The 18,825-nt window shown below is 38.1% G+C and overlaps 1 protein-coding gene across 1 annotated transcript in view; it reads left to right on the forward strand.

Annotated features, from left to right (window-relative positions):
- LOC104664531 (pirin) overlaps positions 1–18,825 on the forward strand; it is a 46,930-nt gene that overhangs the window by 25,004 nt on the left and 3,101 nt on the right. The window contains exons 4-5 of the mRNA XM_030933642.1: positions 8,314–8,396; positions 15,810–15,876. Of these exons, the coding sequence (XP_030789502.1) occupies positions 8,314–8,396; positions 15,810–15,876 (150 nt within the window). The remainder of the gene's footprint in view (positions 1–8,313; positions 8,397–15,809; positions 15,877–18,825) is intronic.

The following is an 18,825-nucleotide window of genomic DNA, read 5'->3' on the forward strand; positions in this document are numbered from 1 at the left end:
CATTCCTTTTATTCTCCAAGAAGGATGTTCAATTGCCTGAAATTATTCTTCTGGAAAATAATGGTAATGCGAACTCATGCATTTTGAATTTATTCCTAATAAAGTACAAATGGGCTTAGTTCCCTTTTCAATGAATAACATTTCAATTAGGGGTCAGGAGCAAAATTCATTTATTTTAGCACTGGAGAAAGTGTGAAAATAAGTCTTGTAGTAGTATCATAAGTTTATATGTACACACCTTAAACTATATTAACCATCTGGAAGAGATGAGATATCATTTGTTTCCATGATCTTCTGAAAATCCTGAGAAACACATAGTGCTTTATAAAAATAGAGAGAAAAAAGTTTTTTATGGAGGGTAGTGCTCCTGATTTATGATTTCAAGAGCAACAAAATAATCTGCACAAATGGAAATAAAGAAAGCACGTGAATTTTAAGGTGGTAAGGATAACAGAAATGTTTGTGCAGAATGAGAAAACGCAGGGAGAAGAAGACTTTCTGTAAAAGGACAGATAGCAAATATTTTCATCTTTGCAAGGCATATAGTCTCAGTTGCAACTACTTGGCCCTTCCCGTGTCGCACAGAAGCAGCCACAGATGATACATAAACAAATTGGGTGGCTATTCCAATAAAACTTCATTTATGGTCACTGAAATGTGAATTTCATGTTTTTTCATGTGTCATGAAAGGCTATTTTTTAGTTTGTTTCAACCATTTATAATAGTGAAAACTTTTCTTAGCCTGTGAGCTCTACCAAAGGTGACAGTTGATTTTGGTTTAAATGAATTGCAGAGAATGAACGGGAAAGAAATTAACAAGCAATTGCCAAAACCTGTTTTAAGCAGTAGTTAGAGCCTTGTTTCCTGACAGACTTTTAGCCTGAGAAGTTAACAAGTGAAATGCTCTGCAGTTCTTGGGATAAGAATGACCCACACATCCACTTGTTTTTCTTGAGATGAGGCAGGATTTTCCTGAGTCATTTCTATTTACTGACCCGGTCCCCCCTCGTGACCATGGACCACAGTGCAAAACATCTGGCAGGGGATGGGTCTGTAGCCTTGGAGCAAAGTTGCATCTGTCTAGAATAAACTGGACCGTGAAGAGAATCCAGCTCACAAAACTGGCCTCTTGGGACTGTGCTTTAACCAGTGAGTGGCTGGCTAAAGGACCTCATTTGAATTTTATCTCCTTCCCTTCCTCCTACCAACACCCTAATGGGCGGTTAATGAGAAAAACAAAAGGGCAAGAACAAATCATCCGAGAAAAACAAATGATGAAACAGAAATAGCTCTTGAATATGTACTGACTTATAAAATAAATAGAGAAAATCCAGAAAATGTTTTCTGACTTTACTGCCTCAATTTTATCTTGCTTATAAAACTAGGTTGGCACCAACGAACCACAGATGGCAGGAAGTGATAAGCAAGGAATTGTCTTTTTCAAAATGTCAAACACGTTCAGTTGAAGTAGATGTAATGAATATATATATATACTTAGTGTATCGGACTGGAATAAATGGGCTGCAACTTGGGTTGAGGAAATAATCTGAGGAGACTGCATAAAATGGAAATTTAGGAGGGCTATTAAAATATTAACTGATTACAGAAAGTGCTTGAAAGATTTAGTTTGACTACAATTTACTTTGACTACAAAATTTAGTTTGACTACAAACAGGTGGAGTTTTGAATATTAGAAAATGCTGGACAGCCGGGCATGGTGGTTCACCCCTGTAATCCCAGCACTTTGGGAGGCTGAGGCAGGCAGATCGAGGCTGGGAGTTCAAGATCAGCCTGGCCAACATAGTGAAACCCCTGTCTCCAATAAAAATACAAAAATTAGCCTGGTGTGGTGGTGCACGCCCGTTATCGCAGCTACATGGGAGGCTGAGGCAGGAGAATCACCTGAACCCGGAAAGCAGAGGTTGCGGTGATCCAAGACTATGCCACTGCACTCCAGCCTGGGCAATAGAGCGGGACTCTTGTCTTAAAAAAAAGAAAAAAAAAAAAAAAAAAGAAGGGGGGAAAAAAAGAAAATGCTGGATGTCTAACTAGTTGTCAAAGTCAGTCAGTCATGTTAAAGGTAAAGGTAAGTATTGTGAAGCTATGTAATTGTCCTCTAATGACACCCTGAAGAAAAATAGTTAACAGAGCTAAAATAAGACTAGTAGAATTCTCATTTTCTTATTCAAATAAAGTATTCATTTGAGACTCATCTGAAAGTACTCACTGTATGCTTTTCAAGGATCTTCTTAATTTTTAATATATTTGCTTTTTCCAACAATGAAGAGCCTTCTAAGCTACTGAATAGTAATTTTAAAAAGTGTGCAATAGAGGGAGAGACCTTGGACAACAATCTTTTGCTGAGGCGAAAAGTTCTTTGACCAGCCCACAGCTGGAATCCGTGAATCATATGGTAAAAATAGAAGTCAAAAGAAAGTAAAAAATACATTGTCAGAAAACCAGTATATCCCATAGATACCAGTACCAAATCTCTTCCCTGCAACTGTGCTGAAAATCACTTTACACATTAATGCAGAGATCAAAAGGATAGAAAAGTTTACATTCTGTATCCTTGAAGCTTGGTACAGTTTATCAGCTTGAATTCTAGTCCCCTAGAAGGCCTGATATCAAGTATACTGTTGGTGCTTAGAAAATATTTAGAAATCTAAAAACATTTGTTTGTGTTTATTGAATGAACCTGGCTTACAAAGGCAGTAAAATGTTTTGAATTTATTTAAATAACTAATGATTCATGCTTAGTTTGTGCTAACCTTTTGAGCACAAACCTCTGTGCTCTGGTTTTGGGTGATATTAAGCAGTTTGAAACGGGCTCTGGATCTTGCAGTAAAGGCAGGGAGACACCAATGTGCACCAGCAGCCCTCATAATTGACCTCCATTTATCCAACTAACTGGATTGCCCAGTGCTCTTCATTCTATGGTGAATACTTTGAGGAAGGTGCTTGAACACCCAGGGTGATCAGCTCCTCCCTGGTCTGCCTGCCCATAGCTGCTCCCATCAGCTGGGTTGTAGTGGACTTAAAGGCACCTGTGTTTGTTCTCAGTCCATGTATGCTAATTGCACCAATAATTGACATTATGTAATTTAATTAAACAGTTGTAAATTAATGAAGTAAATGTGCAAAGAGAGTTGGTATTTCCATAACAACTAAGGCAGATGCTTTGTAAAAGTGAATTGCTAAAGGAAATGTCTTTGACACAGAAAGACAAACATCACATGTTCTCAGTTCTTTGTGGGATCTAAAGATCAAAATGGTATGAACTCATGGACATGGAGAGTAGAAAGAAGGTTACCATGAGTTCATGAGACTGCGAATGGTAGTTGGGGGCTGGGCAGGGGAAGGTGGGGATGGTTAATGGGTACAAAAAAATAGAAATAATGAATACGATCTACTATTTTACAGCACAACAGGGTGACTATAGTCAATAATAACTTAATTGCAAATTTTAAAATAACTAAAAGAGTGTAATTGGATTGTTTTTAACACAAAGTATAAATGCTTGAGGGGATGGATACTTCCTGTGCTCCATGATGTGATTATTCTGCATTGCATGCCTGAATCAAAACATCTCATATACCCCAAAATATATACACCTACTATGCACCCACAAAAATTAAAAATTTAATAATAAGAAAATGCCTTTGAATTTGTGAAAGATTTGGGGAAACTCTAATAATCTAATGCGTGGTGCATTGTGGGTATGCTTTAAAAAGAAAATGCTTCAATTAAGTCCGTAAACCCACCTTAACTATATTTCTTTCTTTCTTTCTTTCTTTTTTTTTTTTCCGTTCAAGCACTCCTCCCACCTGTCTCCTGAGTAGCTGGGATGACAGGTGTGCACCACCACACCTAAAAATGTTTCGTACAGACAGGGTCTCCCTATGTTCCCCAGGCTGGTCTTGAACTCCCGGGTTCAAGCAATCCCCCTGCCTTGGCCTCCCAAATTGCTACAGGGGTATTTCTAAAAATCTACAAACAAATGCACATTTATGCTTTAATTTAAAATAAAATGTTTGAGGTAGTTTGACTGTCTTTTTCAATTAACAATCTCATTTGCATCAGATAAGAAGGCTTCAACTACACATGTAAAATTGATGATATCAAACCTATGATAGAAGTACTGGAGTGTATAGAACAGAGAATAAATAGGACAGCAATTCTTATAAATAGAAAAAAGGAAAAGAAAAATTGGCATTTGCAGAAAAGTTGTACAGCAATTAATCACACGCTGAAGATGCAGCACTAACTTTAAAATAGGTTTTGAAGTATTTTGCCCTTTTATGACTGTTTAGGCAAAAAAATTGCAATTAAATTGTTTTCAGTTAATTTTTTCCTTAACTGTGCTATTAGATTTAACATTCTTGGCAGTGATTCCCAATGGAAACTATTTGTTATCTGATTTGGCTCTGTTTATAATTGAAAGTAGTCAGAAACAATAAGGTACATTTTTTGAGACTTATTTTAGGTTCAGGAGATAACTAGATGGATGAATAACATAAAAATGATCTGGAAATAAAGATAGAATCAGTCTTTGCTTTCTCTGACCCTGTTTTAAACATTTCATGTAATGATGCAGAAGCTAAAAGTACACTTGCAGTTATTATTAACCTGGAACCCTGACTCCAGTGTCTATAAGAAAGGTTTACCTTGGCTAGGCGCAGTGGCTCATGCCTGTAATCCCAGCACTTTGGGAGACCGAGGTGGGAGGATTGCTTGAACCGAGGAGTTTGAGACCAGCCTGTGCAACATGATGAGACTCTGCCTCTACCAAAAAAAAACTTTTTAATGAGCTGGGCTTGGTAATGCATGCCTGTGGCCCCAGCTACGTTAGAGGTTGAGGTGGGAGGGTCACTTAAGCCCCGGAGTTTGAGGCTGCAGTGGGCTATGATTACACCACTGTACTTCAGACTTGGCAACAGAGTAAGACTCTGTCTCAAAAGAAAATAAATAAATAAAAATAAAGATTTACAGCCGGGTGGCGTGGCTCACGCCTGTAATCCCAGCACTTTGGGAGGCCGAGGCGGGCAGATCACGAGGTCAGGAGATTGAGACCATCCTGACTAACACAGTGAAACCCCATCTCTACTAAAAATACAAAAAATTAGCCGGGCGTGGTGGTGGGCGCCTGTAGTCCCAGCTACTCAGGAGGCTGAGGCAGAATAATGGAGGGAGGCAGAGGTTGCAGTGAGCTGAGATTGCACCACTGCACTCCAGTCTGGGTGACAGAGCGAGACTCCGTCTCAAAAAGAAATAAATATTTACCTTAGAGTGGAGCATTTCAAATGACCTCTTTAGTACCAACACTGAGATTGCAAAGAGAATGGGCAGAAATTGCATCCCACGTACAATTAGAGTTAGAGCCCTTTGGACAAGCTGAACTCTGTTGCTGAATTAAGATTTCCTCACAGACCAATGAACACCATAGTCAAGCAAGCTCCCCTGATATGGGGTGCAGAGAAATACCAATTCAGCATTATTTTTGAGCACTCTTTTGCCAGCTCACTCCATTAAAACATAGCGAAGGAGTTTATAAACTGTTGTGGTATATGTATCACAAAACATCCTACATGACAAAATTAGGGGCCAGGAGTGGACCACGTGGGTAACGGGTGTTATATATGAGTTAGTTGAAGATAAAGACATGGTTCATTGCTCCCAGGGGATCTCAGTAAAGCACACTTAATAGAATGCTCCTCTGTATCACAGTTAAAAATATTACTCAACTCTAAATGAGATTTTTTTTTTTTTAACTCCCAAACCTCTCTTTTATTGCCAAATCCCTGCATAAGTGGAAAATCAGTGGAGTTCTATCATTTGTTTCCATGACATTTGTTGACCTAAATCTTTGATGGAGGAGAAACCTTTAGTATTATGCTGGGCCTGGCTCTTGCTAGCTTGCAGGAGCTGATTGTGTGCCTTCCCTGGCCTCACATTAGTAGGTTGAAATTGGCCACAGTGGGAGTATTTACACCACAGATATTGGCACACACTTACAAATCAGGTTAGTTCTCCCTGTTACTCCTGAAAGCCAACTGATAAGCTATCCAGCACACCACTTCCTCTGGGACAGAAGTTGTTGATCTTTTTACTGCCATGGACCTTTTTGACATCTGCCAAGCCCCCTGCCTCCTTAAATAATGTTTTTAAAATCAGTGCAGTTATGAAAATGTTAAAAGAACAGGTTTAGGATATAGCTATATGCGTGCTTCTTTAATGACATTTGACATGACATGATCTAGTAGCAGGCCTGCTCTAAATTTTAAAGTAATAATTAACATAAACTATATTTTGAGATATCTACAAAACCATAAAGTGATAGGAAAATATCTATGATTTCTGCTGCAGACAAAGTCGTCAGCCCAGCTTATACTACTGTGGCTTGTTGGCTACCTTCATGATTGAAGGAAAAGATAGTTTCAATTTAGGTGTTAGTGAAAGTAAACATGTAATTTATCTCCTATCCAAGTCCACCCATGCCCTGAATTGTATCCATGGACTCCTTGGGAGGACATTGACTCCAGGTTAAGAACTCCTGCTCTGTTAGAATCCTATTTCATATTTGCAAGCATCAGAATGAACTCTGCTGCCTCATATTGGTTATTTCCAAAGTGGAGATGGGAAGGACTTCTCTAGAAAATATAGTTGTTTGGACTCCAACCGATATGTCCAAAATTCACAAATTATGTTTCTGTTTACATAATAATTGCTAAGCTATTGTTTTCATTTAAATAAGCATTTCTTTATTGATTATTCAGCTCCAACTTGTCACATGAATGCCCTTATTTACATCCCAAAAGGGCATGCAGGGGTATCTCCCAAGACATTTTATGGGCTGCTCACTCAATTTGAAATATTCTTTCTCTTGCCCATTAACATATCGGGGTTTTTTCCCAACTGAAAGACCTAGTCCAAATCTCACCCCCTCTCTACAGCCTTCTGTGGTGCACTTTGGCCTCTCCAATCTGCAGCCTCCTCTTGCAAAACTACTCTTGCAATCTTCAAGTCACTACATTCTTCTGCTCCTAGTGAGAATCATGTTAGACTTTTCTCTCTCCCACTGTGGCCAAATCCTTTAGATTTCTTTTTCAACTCCACCTGTCAAATTCATCCCTATCTTTCTGTTGCCACTTTCTCAATTCAGACTGTAATTCATCTTCACTTAGACTGTTACAGCAAACTCCTAACAGGTCATCCTAACTTCAGTCTTGTCCCCTCCAATTCACTCCACATTCTGCCATCAGAGTCATTTCTCCAAGAAACAGGTCTGGTAATTTCACACACACACACACACACACACACACACACACACACACACACACCCCTACCTCAAGGGCTCTCAATTTTATATGGATAAACATGGGTTTAAAGGCTTTCCCTGATCTGCAGACAGCTTACATTTCCAACGTTCTTCCCAAAAGACTGTTCCAGGAATGGTAGAATTTTCACCACAATATTTTCTCTTGTCTAGAATGCCCTTTTCCCCAGATTTGCCTCTTATGGTTTAATCCTACAGAGCTCTGTTCAAGTCTTACCTCCTCCACGACAAATATCTGTGGTCCCTAGACCTGCACAAGCCCCCATCACCCCTGTTCTCTTATTGAACTTTGCTTACGAATTTATCATTGCCTTTAAGAGACACTTTCATTTGTATTATTTTATTTGTAAACCTCAGTATAGAAGAGATGGAAATTTATCTATCCTGAATATTCCCACAACATTTAGAACAGGGTCTTATTCAGAGTTCGATAGCTGTTATTCAATAGCTATCCAACTTACTTATTTTTCAGTTGAATTATTCTCTGATTATTTTGTGTGTATAGATTTAGTTTGCTCCAACGGGATTTTGAATTATTTCTATGAAAGGAATCTACTTTGCATGTCTCTGTATTGTCCCATAGTACTAGGCCATTGTAGGTATTCAATCAATACTTGTGGAAATGAATTAATTATGGCATTTGATACTTTTTCTAACTATTCTTAATTCTTATAAAGTTTATAATTTACCTAAGTAAACATGAGCACATAATGCCAAGGACTTTGCTTATCCATTAAAGTGTAAATGGAAACACAACCCAGGATTCATCTCCTTGTCCTTTTTCAAAATTGAAAACAAGCTAGTTTCGGGCTTTAATAATAACAAATATAATTAACCAAGAGATTTAAGGTAATTACTAAGTCTGTTATTTCACAAATTAAAATAAATATTGTGGTGCTATATAGTTAACCAAATAAGTAACCATATAACAAATGTACTATAATGGGTATTAAATTAGTGGGTCATTGGTTTTGTAGGGCCCGATGATGCACAAAAAAAAATAGAACCTCATCACACAGCAGTGCTTGGAGAAGGTGACAGTGTCCAGGTGGAGAACAAGGTAAATATGTTCTTTTCCTTTAACTTTCTTAACATGTACTTTCTACTGGTTTCCAAGAAAATGCCTAAATGTTGTGGATAACTGAAAGTTTTTCTCTCTTCCTTGGAGAAGAAATTATATCAGAAGTTTATCATGTCTTTTTATTAATTTCTGCTATTTCTATAGGTTTATTTTAAAGTTTGATCTGTATTGATTCTTTATCTTCAGAAATCATATAAAGTCCCTACTGTTTACCCCTGGAAATTTGAATCTAGAAACAACACATCTTTGTGGTCTCTTAATTTTCTTTATTTATGCCATTGATTTATTTTGTTTTTAGCATAAGTGAAAATAGATCAGCCCTTATAGAAGTAGAAATATGCATACTACATGCATACTCACATAGAGCCCTTTGAAAATAATCCCAACTTGGGCCGGGCGTGGTGGCTCACGCCTGTAATCCCAGCACTTTGGGAGGCTAAGGCATGCGGATCACGAGGTCAGGAGATCGAGACCATCCTGGCTAACACAGTGAAACCCCGTCTCTACTAAAAATAAAAAAAATTAGGCGGGCGTGGTGGCGGGCACCTGTAGTCCCAGTTACTCGGGAGGCTGAGGCAGGAGAATGGCGTGAACCCGGGAGGCGGAGGTTGCAGTGAGCCAAGATTGTGCCACTGCGCTCCAGCCTGGGCAGCAGAGCGAGACTCCATCTCAAAAAAAAAAAAAAAAAAAAAAAAGAATCCCCACTTTGAACTGAGAGGAAGATATTATGCATTTCATAGTCTTTTTGTGATGAATCCCTGCTCTTTAAGTACAGTTTCTGATATTTTAGGAGTCTTCGGAGGTTTTTATTCCCAAGTTTCCAGATTTTTTCTCATGTCTATTTCATGCCCTTTAGTAATTCAGTCACCATGTTGTGAGTCTGTTTAGTCAATCTGACTGCTTTATGTCATTCTTATAAAGAGGATTGAGGAGAAAATTGTGCAAAAGCTCCTGAAAAAAACAAACTTTGAAAACTATTTCAGTGTGCAGATGACTAGTGCCGAGGCAGTCTGACTGACTTCTGGCCCTCTGACCCTGCCTGTTGTTATAGAGCACAGTGGATTTGAGGAGTTATTAGATCTTAGCCCACTTTTCTGGCTGCAATCTACTGCTGCTTTAATCATCTGCAGCACCACCATGAGCTGTGAGGTCAACGGAAGAAAAACCTCATGAGCCCTAGAAAAATGCGTATGTCAAGGTCAGTGCCCTTTAATATTACACTGAGCCGTATAAAACTGCCACTTTTGACCTACAAAAATGTCTATTTTATATCTTTCAATCCAATATAGGAAAGAGGCATGAAAGCTACACATAGGCCAGAACCTACTGATATCAGTCGTTTAGTAACATGATCTGGTTTAACTTGGCAACCTCAGTTCTTCCTATAATACACAGAGAGCACATTGCAGATGAGTTGGAAGCTAAAACAGAACACCAGAAAGAAGTGATGAAGTGAGTCAGAAGAACAGGTGCAGCCAACATAGAAAAGAGTCAGCTGAAACCATCAATTCACTGGCAAACAGCACTCCTGGCGCCAGTGGCATCATTCTGCTATGTGCAATTCTGTAATTGTTGCTGTGTCTAAGCATAGCCTGAGCCATCAAAACCTTAGAAAGATTTCTATGAAAAAATTGATATTAAAAATTTGGCACTTAAAGGTGGCATGTGTCACTTATATCCACACAATAGTAGAAAGTCCCCTTTAGATTACAGCAGAAAAGAGATTCTGAAAGTTTGAATCTTGGCTTTACTACTTATTAGCTGTTGTGACTTTGGACACGTTTGTAAAGCCCTCTGAGCTTCAGTTTCTTTGTCTGCAAAATTAAAATCATACTACCAACTGCAAGTGATTGTTAGAAATAATATTTGAAATTACATACGTTACAAGTCTACTGCAGATTGAGCATGGGGGTCAGTAAATTATGTCCAATAGGCCAAATCCAAGCCTTTTTCATAAAGTTATATTGGACCACAGCCACACCCATTCATTTCCATATTGTCTATAGATTCTTTATCCAATAATAGTGGAATTGAGTAGTTGCAACAAAGCCTAAAACTCTCTGGCCCTTTGCAGAAAACATTTGGTTTACTATGTTGTAAATGCTCAATAATGGTAACTGGAAAGTTTATGAATCCAAATATCTAATTTGATAGTCATACCACACACATGTTACCTAATAAGGATTTATACCGTATACTTGAAGGCTTAGGGAACATAACAGTTTCTACAGGTAGAAAAAGGCTCCAAGATACCCTGACTCACTCAACCTCCAAGCCAGTGTTATCCTCACTTGGACCTAGCATTAGCCTGAGGATTTGATAAAGAAGGAAGATGTGACTGTGCCAATCCCATTTCCACTAAATTGTGGTCAAGAATGAGAAGCTGATTTTTTGCCTGGCTTTTTTCTGGCTGTGTTCTTCCTGCACTTTGACTACTCTTCCTTTCTGTGTTCTCCACCATGACACCCATTTGACTACTGGTTGACCAGTAGTATGGGCAGTATCTCCTATAGTGGCCAATCTCCAGGACAGAAGAGGAGGACAACGAAGGGATGATGTGAAAGACCACAGCTTCTTTCTGCTTCAGGTTTCCCTGTTCCATCTTAGAACTTTTTTCAGAGTTCTTAGAGACTGGAATCAACTCCAGACTACTCTGGACATTTAATCCTGGGCTAGTACCAGTCATCCCAGAATAGCTTCTGTTTCAAGGGCTAAGGCTTCCTGTGCTGCTTTGACCTACTGATGGTACTCTGGACTTTCTCTTAAGATGATGGTTGCCCTGATGGCTCCACGATCAGGAATACAAGAGTTTGATATGAAAGGCTCCATCTCACCCTTAGGCTTATGTGGTATCCTACTGAGAAGGTCTTAAGCCTCATGGATTAGCAAGCTCACCCGTAGTGGACCAAGGAAGATAATCAATACCTCATTGGCTGTCATCAAAGCCATACTTCAGAGTAACAGTGCTTTTTAACTGGCACTATTCATGGAAAATTTATTAATATAATAAAGATTAACATTTGACTATATATAGCATTTGATTAAAATAAACATTGAAAGACAGAAATAAAACAAAACATCCTATTAAAACTAGAGACAACTTTTTTGCTTGTTTATGTGTAAAAGTTCATGATGAAATAAACCACTACATTTTTAAGCTGATAACAGTTAATTGTTTGAACTTTTCATTGGCCCAAGAAGTATAAACAATGAAGTCTGGTAGGAGCAAATGCATGCAATAAGTCACGCTAAAGCGCAGTTTCTTTCTGGTAAATTTTTTTCAGGTAATATATCACTATAATCAATGTTATTGATGCAAAAACATGCCCTTCGATCAGCAGTCCCCAACCTTTTTCACGTCAGGGACTAGTTTCATGGAAGACGATTTTTCCTCAGACAGGATTGGCTGGGAATGGTTTGGGGATGCTTCAAGCGCATTACATGTATTGTGCACTTTATTTCTATTATTATTACATTGTAATATATAATGAAATAAATCTATAACTCACCATAAGGTAGAATCAGTAGAAGCCCTGAATTTGTTTTCTTGCAACTAGATGGTCCCATCCGGGGGTGATGGGAGACAGTGACAGATCATTAGGCATTAGATTCTCATAAGGAGTTTCCAACCTAGGTCCCTCACATGTGCAGTTCACAATAGGGTTTGTGCTCCTGTGAGCATCCAGCACCACTGCTGATCTGACAGGAGGCAGAGCTCAGGTGGTAATTCAAGCAATGGGGAGTGGCTGTACATACAGATGAAGTTTCACTACCTCACCTGCCACTCATCTGTTGTGCAGTCCAGTTCCTAACAGACCACCAATTGGTACTGGTCCATGGCCTGGGGGTTGGGGACCCCTGCCTTAGATTCATACTCAGAGTCCTACTGCCATCTTGAGCTTTATATTTATAGTTGATGAAACAAACTGAGTAGATACTCATAGTTTAGAAGTTATCAGCACATTAAGTGAACCGTAAAACTTTCATCTGGGCTTTGATCATTTATTGTTGGTATCAGTAGAACTTGAGACATATCTTTTTTTTTTTTTTTTTTTTTGAAACAGAGTCTCGCTCTGTGGCCCAGGCTGGAGTGCAGTGGTGCGATCTCGGCTCACTGCAAGCTCCGCCTCCCGGGTTCACGCCATTCTCCTGCCTCGGCCTCCCGAGTAGCTGGGACTACAGGCGCCCGCCACCTCGCCCGGCTAATTTTTTTGTATTTTTAGTAGAGACGGGGTTTCACTGTGTTAGTCAGGATGGTCTCGATCTCCTGACCTCGTGATCCACCCACCTCGGCCTCCCAAAGTGCTGGGATTACAGGCGTGAGCCACCGCGCCCAACCGGAACGCGAGACATATCTTGGCAAAAATACTTATGGAATAACAAGAGCAATTCAAAAAAGTAAATTATTAAGTAAACCCAGAAGAGCCTAACTCTGTACCAGAAACTCTGAGAAGGTGCATCAAAGCAAAAGACATGGTCTGGGCGCCAAAAGATGGTGAATGTTAGTTGGGGTGAAGTAGTAAGTGGACCTCTGCTACTTTTGTATGGGTTTTTAAAATCAAATCCCATAAAGACATTAATTTAGAGCCATGCAAGGACTTGGGTTTTAAATAGGTCTTTAATTCTCTTGGCTTTTGCATGATTTTCATCATTTGACACCATAGACAAGGTCATCATAGACAAGGACTTTTCAAGATAACGGCAACTGAGACTTTCAGCCACATCATCACTGTCTTTTCTGGAATATCTGGAAAGATTATTAGATTTCACCAAAGAAGGCGAGTTCAGGAAAGCAAATGTCATCTAGGTTCATGTTTGCATATTTTGATAGTTAGTTGGGTTATGGATAAGTAAAGTGATGGTACATAAATAAATATAGGCCTTGAAATGGTTAAACAGACTTTTTTAAATGTAAAGAAGTGATCAAAGCATCATAACTGAGTGGATGTATTAAATGATCCCAGCCCTGGGATTGTGGGGGGTAAATCAAGACTTTTGAAGAAACCATTCTACCCTACAGTCCCATTTATTTTTTAAGTTGAAGGCAGGAAAGGGAAACAAATTTCAGTCATGTGAAATACGGTAGTTTTTATTAAATACATGGAAGATTAAGGAATTAATTATTAATTTTTATTGAATTCAGTAATAAATCTTCTGGAACTAGTAACATCATAATAATTTCTAATTAAAGAGCTTTGCATTAGTAGAAGTATGATATAGTATAATGTTGACTTACATATTTAGAAATATGCTATATTAGAATTGGGGTGAAGTTTCAAAAATTTTGAAGGCTTCATTTTAAAGTGCATAGTCATTTTGGCTTTGTTTATTGTTTTATTCTAAATAAGATAAACCTAAAAGAAGCCTGAAAAGAAATATATAATGTTCATTTATCTATTAGTGAGTAACTACGCTAAAATTTAGTGGCTTAAAATAACAATCATTTATTATTTCTCCATGTGGTGGGGAGTTCTTCGGCCAGTTTCTCTGGGGTCACTCATGTGGCTGGCAGGCTGGGAGCTGGGCACTGCTGAGGCTGTTGTTTAGAGGTGCCTCAGTTCTGCTCTAGGCGGCCCCTCCATTTGGCTAGCTTGGGATTCCTCGCGACAGGGCAGTCACAAGACAGCTTCCCAGAGAGGGAGCATTTGCATATGGGAGGAGCTATGGAAATGAAGATAGAAAAGCAGAAGCTGGGGTATCAGATAAGTCACCGACCAATTAATCTGGAATGCCAGGCATATCCAGGCACTAAAATGAGGCCACAAAAGAAGTCTAGTGGAGAAGTCTGTAGTTCTGCAGCCTAGTGCCTAGGGATGGGGCTGCAGCCGCTCTTAGCAGAATTAGCAGTCAGGAAGAAGAGCTGGAGGTGGCATGCAGGAGGATGAGGACAAGCTAAGGTCTAGCAGCACCTCTGACTCTACCCGTTACAACTAACCGCCACGTTGTCTCAATTAAGTTATCAGGGCACAAAACACCACATATAAGTATATCTAAGTATATATGTAATTCACTTCTGACAGAACTACAGTTCTCCTTAATTTCAAATCAAACACCCATTTCTAATAAATAAAATTACTGAAAAGTATATATATATATATATATGATATATGTATGATTTTGATAAAGATAGGACTCTTAGAATTATAACCTGTGAATTACTGAACATACTTAGTTTTATATAACGAAATGCTCTAATGATTGTTAAACCAGAAATGCATTTGATTATAAAACAATTCCCCAAACACAAACTTTAGAAAATATTTATTTTATGTTTCTTTTTAACTTTTAAAATTAGTAAATTTTTGTAGCAATTTAAAAAAATACGAAAAGCATAAAGAAGAAAATAAAATTTGCTTTAATTCCCATTATTCAGAAATAATAAATGCTAACATTTTGGTATTTTTAAACCATAGTATATACATGCCATTTTGTGATATTTACAAAACTTACAATACATTATGAACTTTTTATTACACACTTAAATATTTGTTGAGAAAATGAATTTTAATGGCCACATGATAGTTTTTCTTATAAACATATAATTATTTAACCAACCCCTCGGTTTTGGAGAAATGTTTTCAATTTCTGCTGTGATAAATAGTGCTACAATAGTGAAATTCCCTTACACTGTATTGCTAAAACTGTCATTACTGGATTGGAGGACATTAACAATATTGGGGGTTTTGAGTCATATTGTCAAATTGCTCTCTGGAAGGATTACTGCACCAACTGAAAATCTCCCAAACGATATATGAAGGTGTATTTTTCCCTGTATCCGTACAAGCACTGGATATTATGGTTAATATTTTTCCGGTTTCAGGAAAAAAATCGAATCCTTAATTCTAAGCAAAAACTTTTAGAGACTTTAACGTAATAGGACCCTTTTGGAGGGAAATTTGCTTGAGCAGATATCCCTTGGATGCTCTGTTTTTATAAGGTTCCATTTAGTGCAATATTTCTGGGGCATATTTTACATTAATAGTAATAATTCTCAAAAGTAATGACATCTTATTTTGGATTTGCATAACGAATCTTCCCTTTTAAAAATTATATGGCTACTGAGAAATCATAAATCCCATGATAAGCCAGTTTAATCACATGGTTTGTCATGAAGATATTTTCAGTTAAAGAAATCTTAATTTAAATTCTCCTTCTTAAATTTGAGAATGTTAATATTTTGGTGGCCTGGACTTATTCTTGAGTTCTACTTGCTACTAAACAACTTAAGAAATAAACATTTCCATATTGAGTGTTGCACAGAAAATATTTTTGAAAATTATATTCAGAATCAGGAATATCGCCCATTTGGCTAGCATGTCAATTTCAAATTATTCACAATTTGACCTTCGAAAATGCCTGTTTATTGTTTGATGTTTTCTTTGTTAACTTTAGGATCCCAAGAGAAACCACTTTGTCTTAATTGCTGGGGAGCCGTTAAGAGAACCAGTTGTTCAACATGGTAAGACCAAAATGATAATGATTTTCTTGGTTGATTTTCTTTTTCTTTGAAAACACTGTACATGTATAGTATTGTTGGGAAGAATAGCTGGATTTTTTTTTTGTCCTGTCTCTCCATCTACAAATCTGAGGATTGTTTAATTTTTCTGTCATCAGAGGGAAATATATACATGATGTTTATTCATCTGTTTTTTTTTTTAAAGAAACATTCCTTAAATACCTATTATGTGTGGGATATTGAGTTTGGAACTGTAGGAAGAACAAAAATAGTATTTTCGTATTATGTCATAAGGAATTTTAACTGGAAAAAAAGATTCTACAGTCTATTGGGAACTTTAACATCCTTTTTATCTTTATCAAAAATAAAGGTGACTTCAATACTGTCCTGTAATCTATTGCATTTTTAGTAAAAAAAAAAAAAAAAATGAAACTCTTAGGAATAGTATTTTTAAGAAAATAGTTATTTTTTGTTTATTTAAAAACATGAATAGAGGTAACTGATATAGCAGAAATAGTACTGTACTTAGAGGCAGAAAATCCTGGCTTAAGTACCCATAACGGTTACTTCAACTCTTTGGGTGTTGACTTCTTAATATCATTGTTGTTTGATTAAATGAAGGAACATCTAAAAGCAATTAAAACACATTTTATTATTTAGATGAATGCTTACAAAACATATATTCACTTCACCAATTATTAAATTCAACATGCATTAAAATCCCATTGCATTTCCCTGCCTTGCATGAATTCCCAGGTACCCACAATGATTGCAGATAACCGCCAGCCGCTCATAAATTTAAAGAACACGGATTACTTTAAAAATATTCTTTTTTGTTCTACTAACTACTTCGGGGGAACATTAAATTGTACCCTGCCTCGGCCTGTAGCATTTGACAACCATTTGTTTGTTTGTTTGTTTGTTTGTTTTGTTTGTTTGTTTTTTGTTTTTTTTTGTTTTTTTGAGACGGAGTCTCACTCTGTCGCCCGGGCTGGAGTGCAGTGGCTGGATCTCAGCTCACTGCAAGCTCCGCCTCCCGGGTTCACGCCATTCTCCTGTCTCAGCCTCCGGAGTAGCTGGGACTACAAGCGCCCGCCACCTCGCCCTGCTAGTTTTTTGTATTTTTTTGTAGAGACAGGGTTTCACCGTGTTAGCCAGGATGGTCTCGATCTCCTGACCTCGTGATCCACCTGTCTCGGCCTCCCAAAGTGCTGGGATTACAGGCTTGAGCCACCGCGCCCGGCCAACAACCATTTTGCATGCATCTGATTTCCATTCCAAAGGTTTGTGGTTCTTATTTCCTTTTCTCTCAGTTGAACAGCACTGCAATATTGTAGTTTGTTTTTCTGGAAAAAGCCTTCAGACAAACTGAGTAGGGTCATAATCTTTATTCCTAGTAACTAACATTTAGGTGGGAAAAAGATGTGTGAGATGGAAGTCTTATTTTAGGCAATCTCCTTGGTACCAATAATGAAAAGCAAGAGTCTAACTGAATTAGGTGACAGATCAAAGGAGTGGGACTGCTCAAAGCCACCCTACACTGGGGTCATGTGGATCCTCTCCCAGTGGCTTGGAATACAGGGACACTAGGTATGCCTACACATACAAACTCAGAGTAATCATACAAAATAAATCTGTCCTTTGAAAGCTCAGTTACTGAGAAGCAAAGCGTTTTGTTTTTGTTTTTTAACTTTTAAAAACTCAGACATTTAAATTTTTCTTTTACTTATGTGTGTTTAAAGGCAGCCACAACCATCTTTGGACTGGGAACTTGTACAAATCTCATGAGTTAGCTAAGACCCTTTCTCCTCTTATCATCGTGTGTCCTTAATTATTCGTCCACAGATTAAGCACAGGAAGTCATAGAATGTTAGGATAGAAAATACCCTTAGCCATGATGTAGTCATGCCTCTTTTATAGATGAAGAAAATAAAATCCAGATATTTTATTTATTTACTTAACAGATACTTGCATAGAATTTACTATTTCCTAGACATTGGTTAAAGCACTTTGCTAATGTTAATCCGTTTAACCTTCAAAACAACCCTATGAGGTTGGTACTCTCATGCCCATTTTACAGATGAAGAAGCAGAAGGTCAAAGGTTCATTGGCTTACTCAAGGTCACACAGCTGGATTCACACTCAGGCTGTCTGTTTTCCAAACACCCTGCCCTTCTGCCTCTTACCATGCTGGTCATCTGTTGCTCTGCCCTGTAGCTTCTCTAATGGAAAGTGATTGTTAGCAGTGGAGCCAGGAGTCAAACCCTAGTCTCCTGACCCCATGTCTTATGTTCTCTCCACTATACCAAAGTTCTACATAACAAGAGGTTATACGCACGATTTTATACAAGAGAGGGGCTTCAGAGGCTTAATTAGAGAAGTGATGAAAGCTATAATTTGAAAGAGAATTATAGATAACTATCAAATAATTTTCTTGTTCACAACCCTTGTACTTGATCAATTTAAAAACATGCTTTCTGGATTCAGTTTTCTCCTTGAAGATTTGAGGAGATAAGCTTCATCACTTAGCTTTAGGGGACTCCAAGCTTCCAATGCTTCCCTGTATAACAGAGCCTTGTTTCCCTAAAGCGTGGTCCATGGACCAGCAGTATCAGCATCACTTGGGAGATAGTTAGAAATGCAGAATCTCAGGCCTCACTCCAGACCTCCTGAATCAGAATCTGTGTTTTAATAAGATTCCCACCTGATTCATGTGCACATTATAAATTGAGAAACATGGCAGACTACCCCAGAAAGTGTCAAAATGGAAGCCTAGAAGCACACTATTCTTACAGAAAATAGTTGGGGACGGGAGTACTGCTCCACAAGTCCCAACTATAGCAAAATTATGAGGCACAAGAATTTGGTCCTTGACTCAGTACCTGCTCCCATCTTCCAAGTTGCATTTCCCTTCCCCTGCGTGTCCTTTAAAAAGTTGTCTTCCCCAGGGTA

Source organism: Rhinopithecus roxellana, chromosome 7 (genome assembly GCF_007565055.1).
Source record: "Rhinopithecus roxellana isolate Shanxi Qingling chromosome 7, ASM756505v1, whole genome shotgun sequence".
In the NCBI taxonomy this organism is placed as follows: Eukaryota; Metazoa; Chordata; class Mammalia; order Primates; family Cercopithecidae; genus Rhinopithecus; species Rhinopithecus roxellana.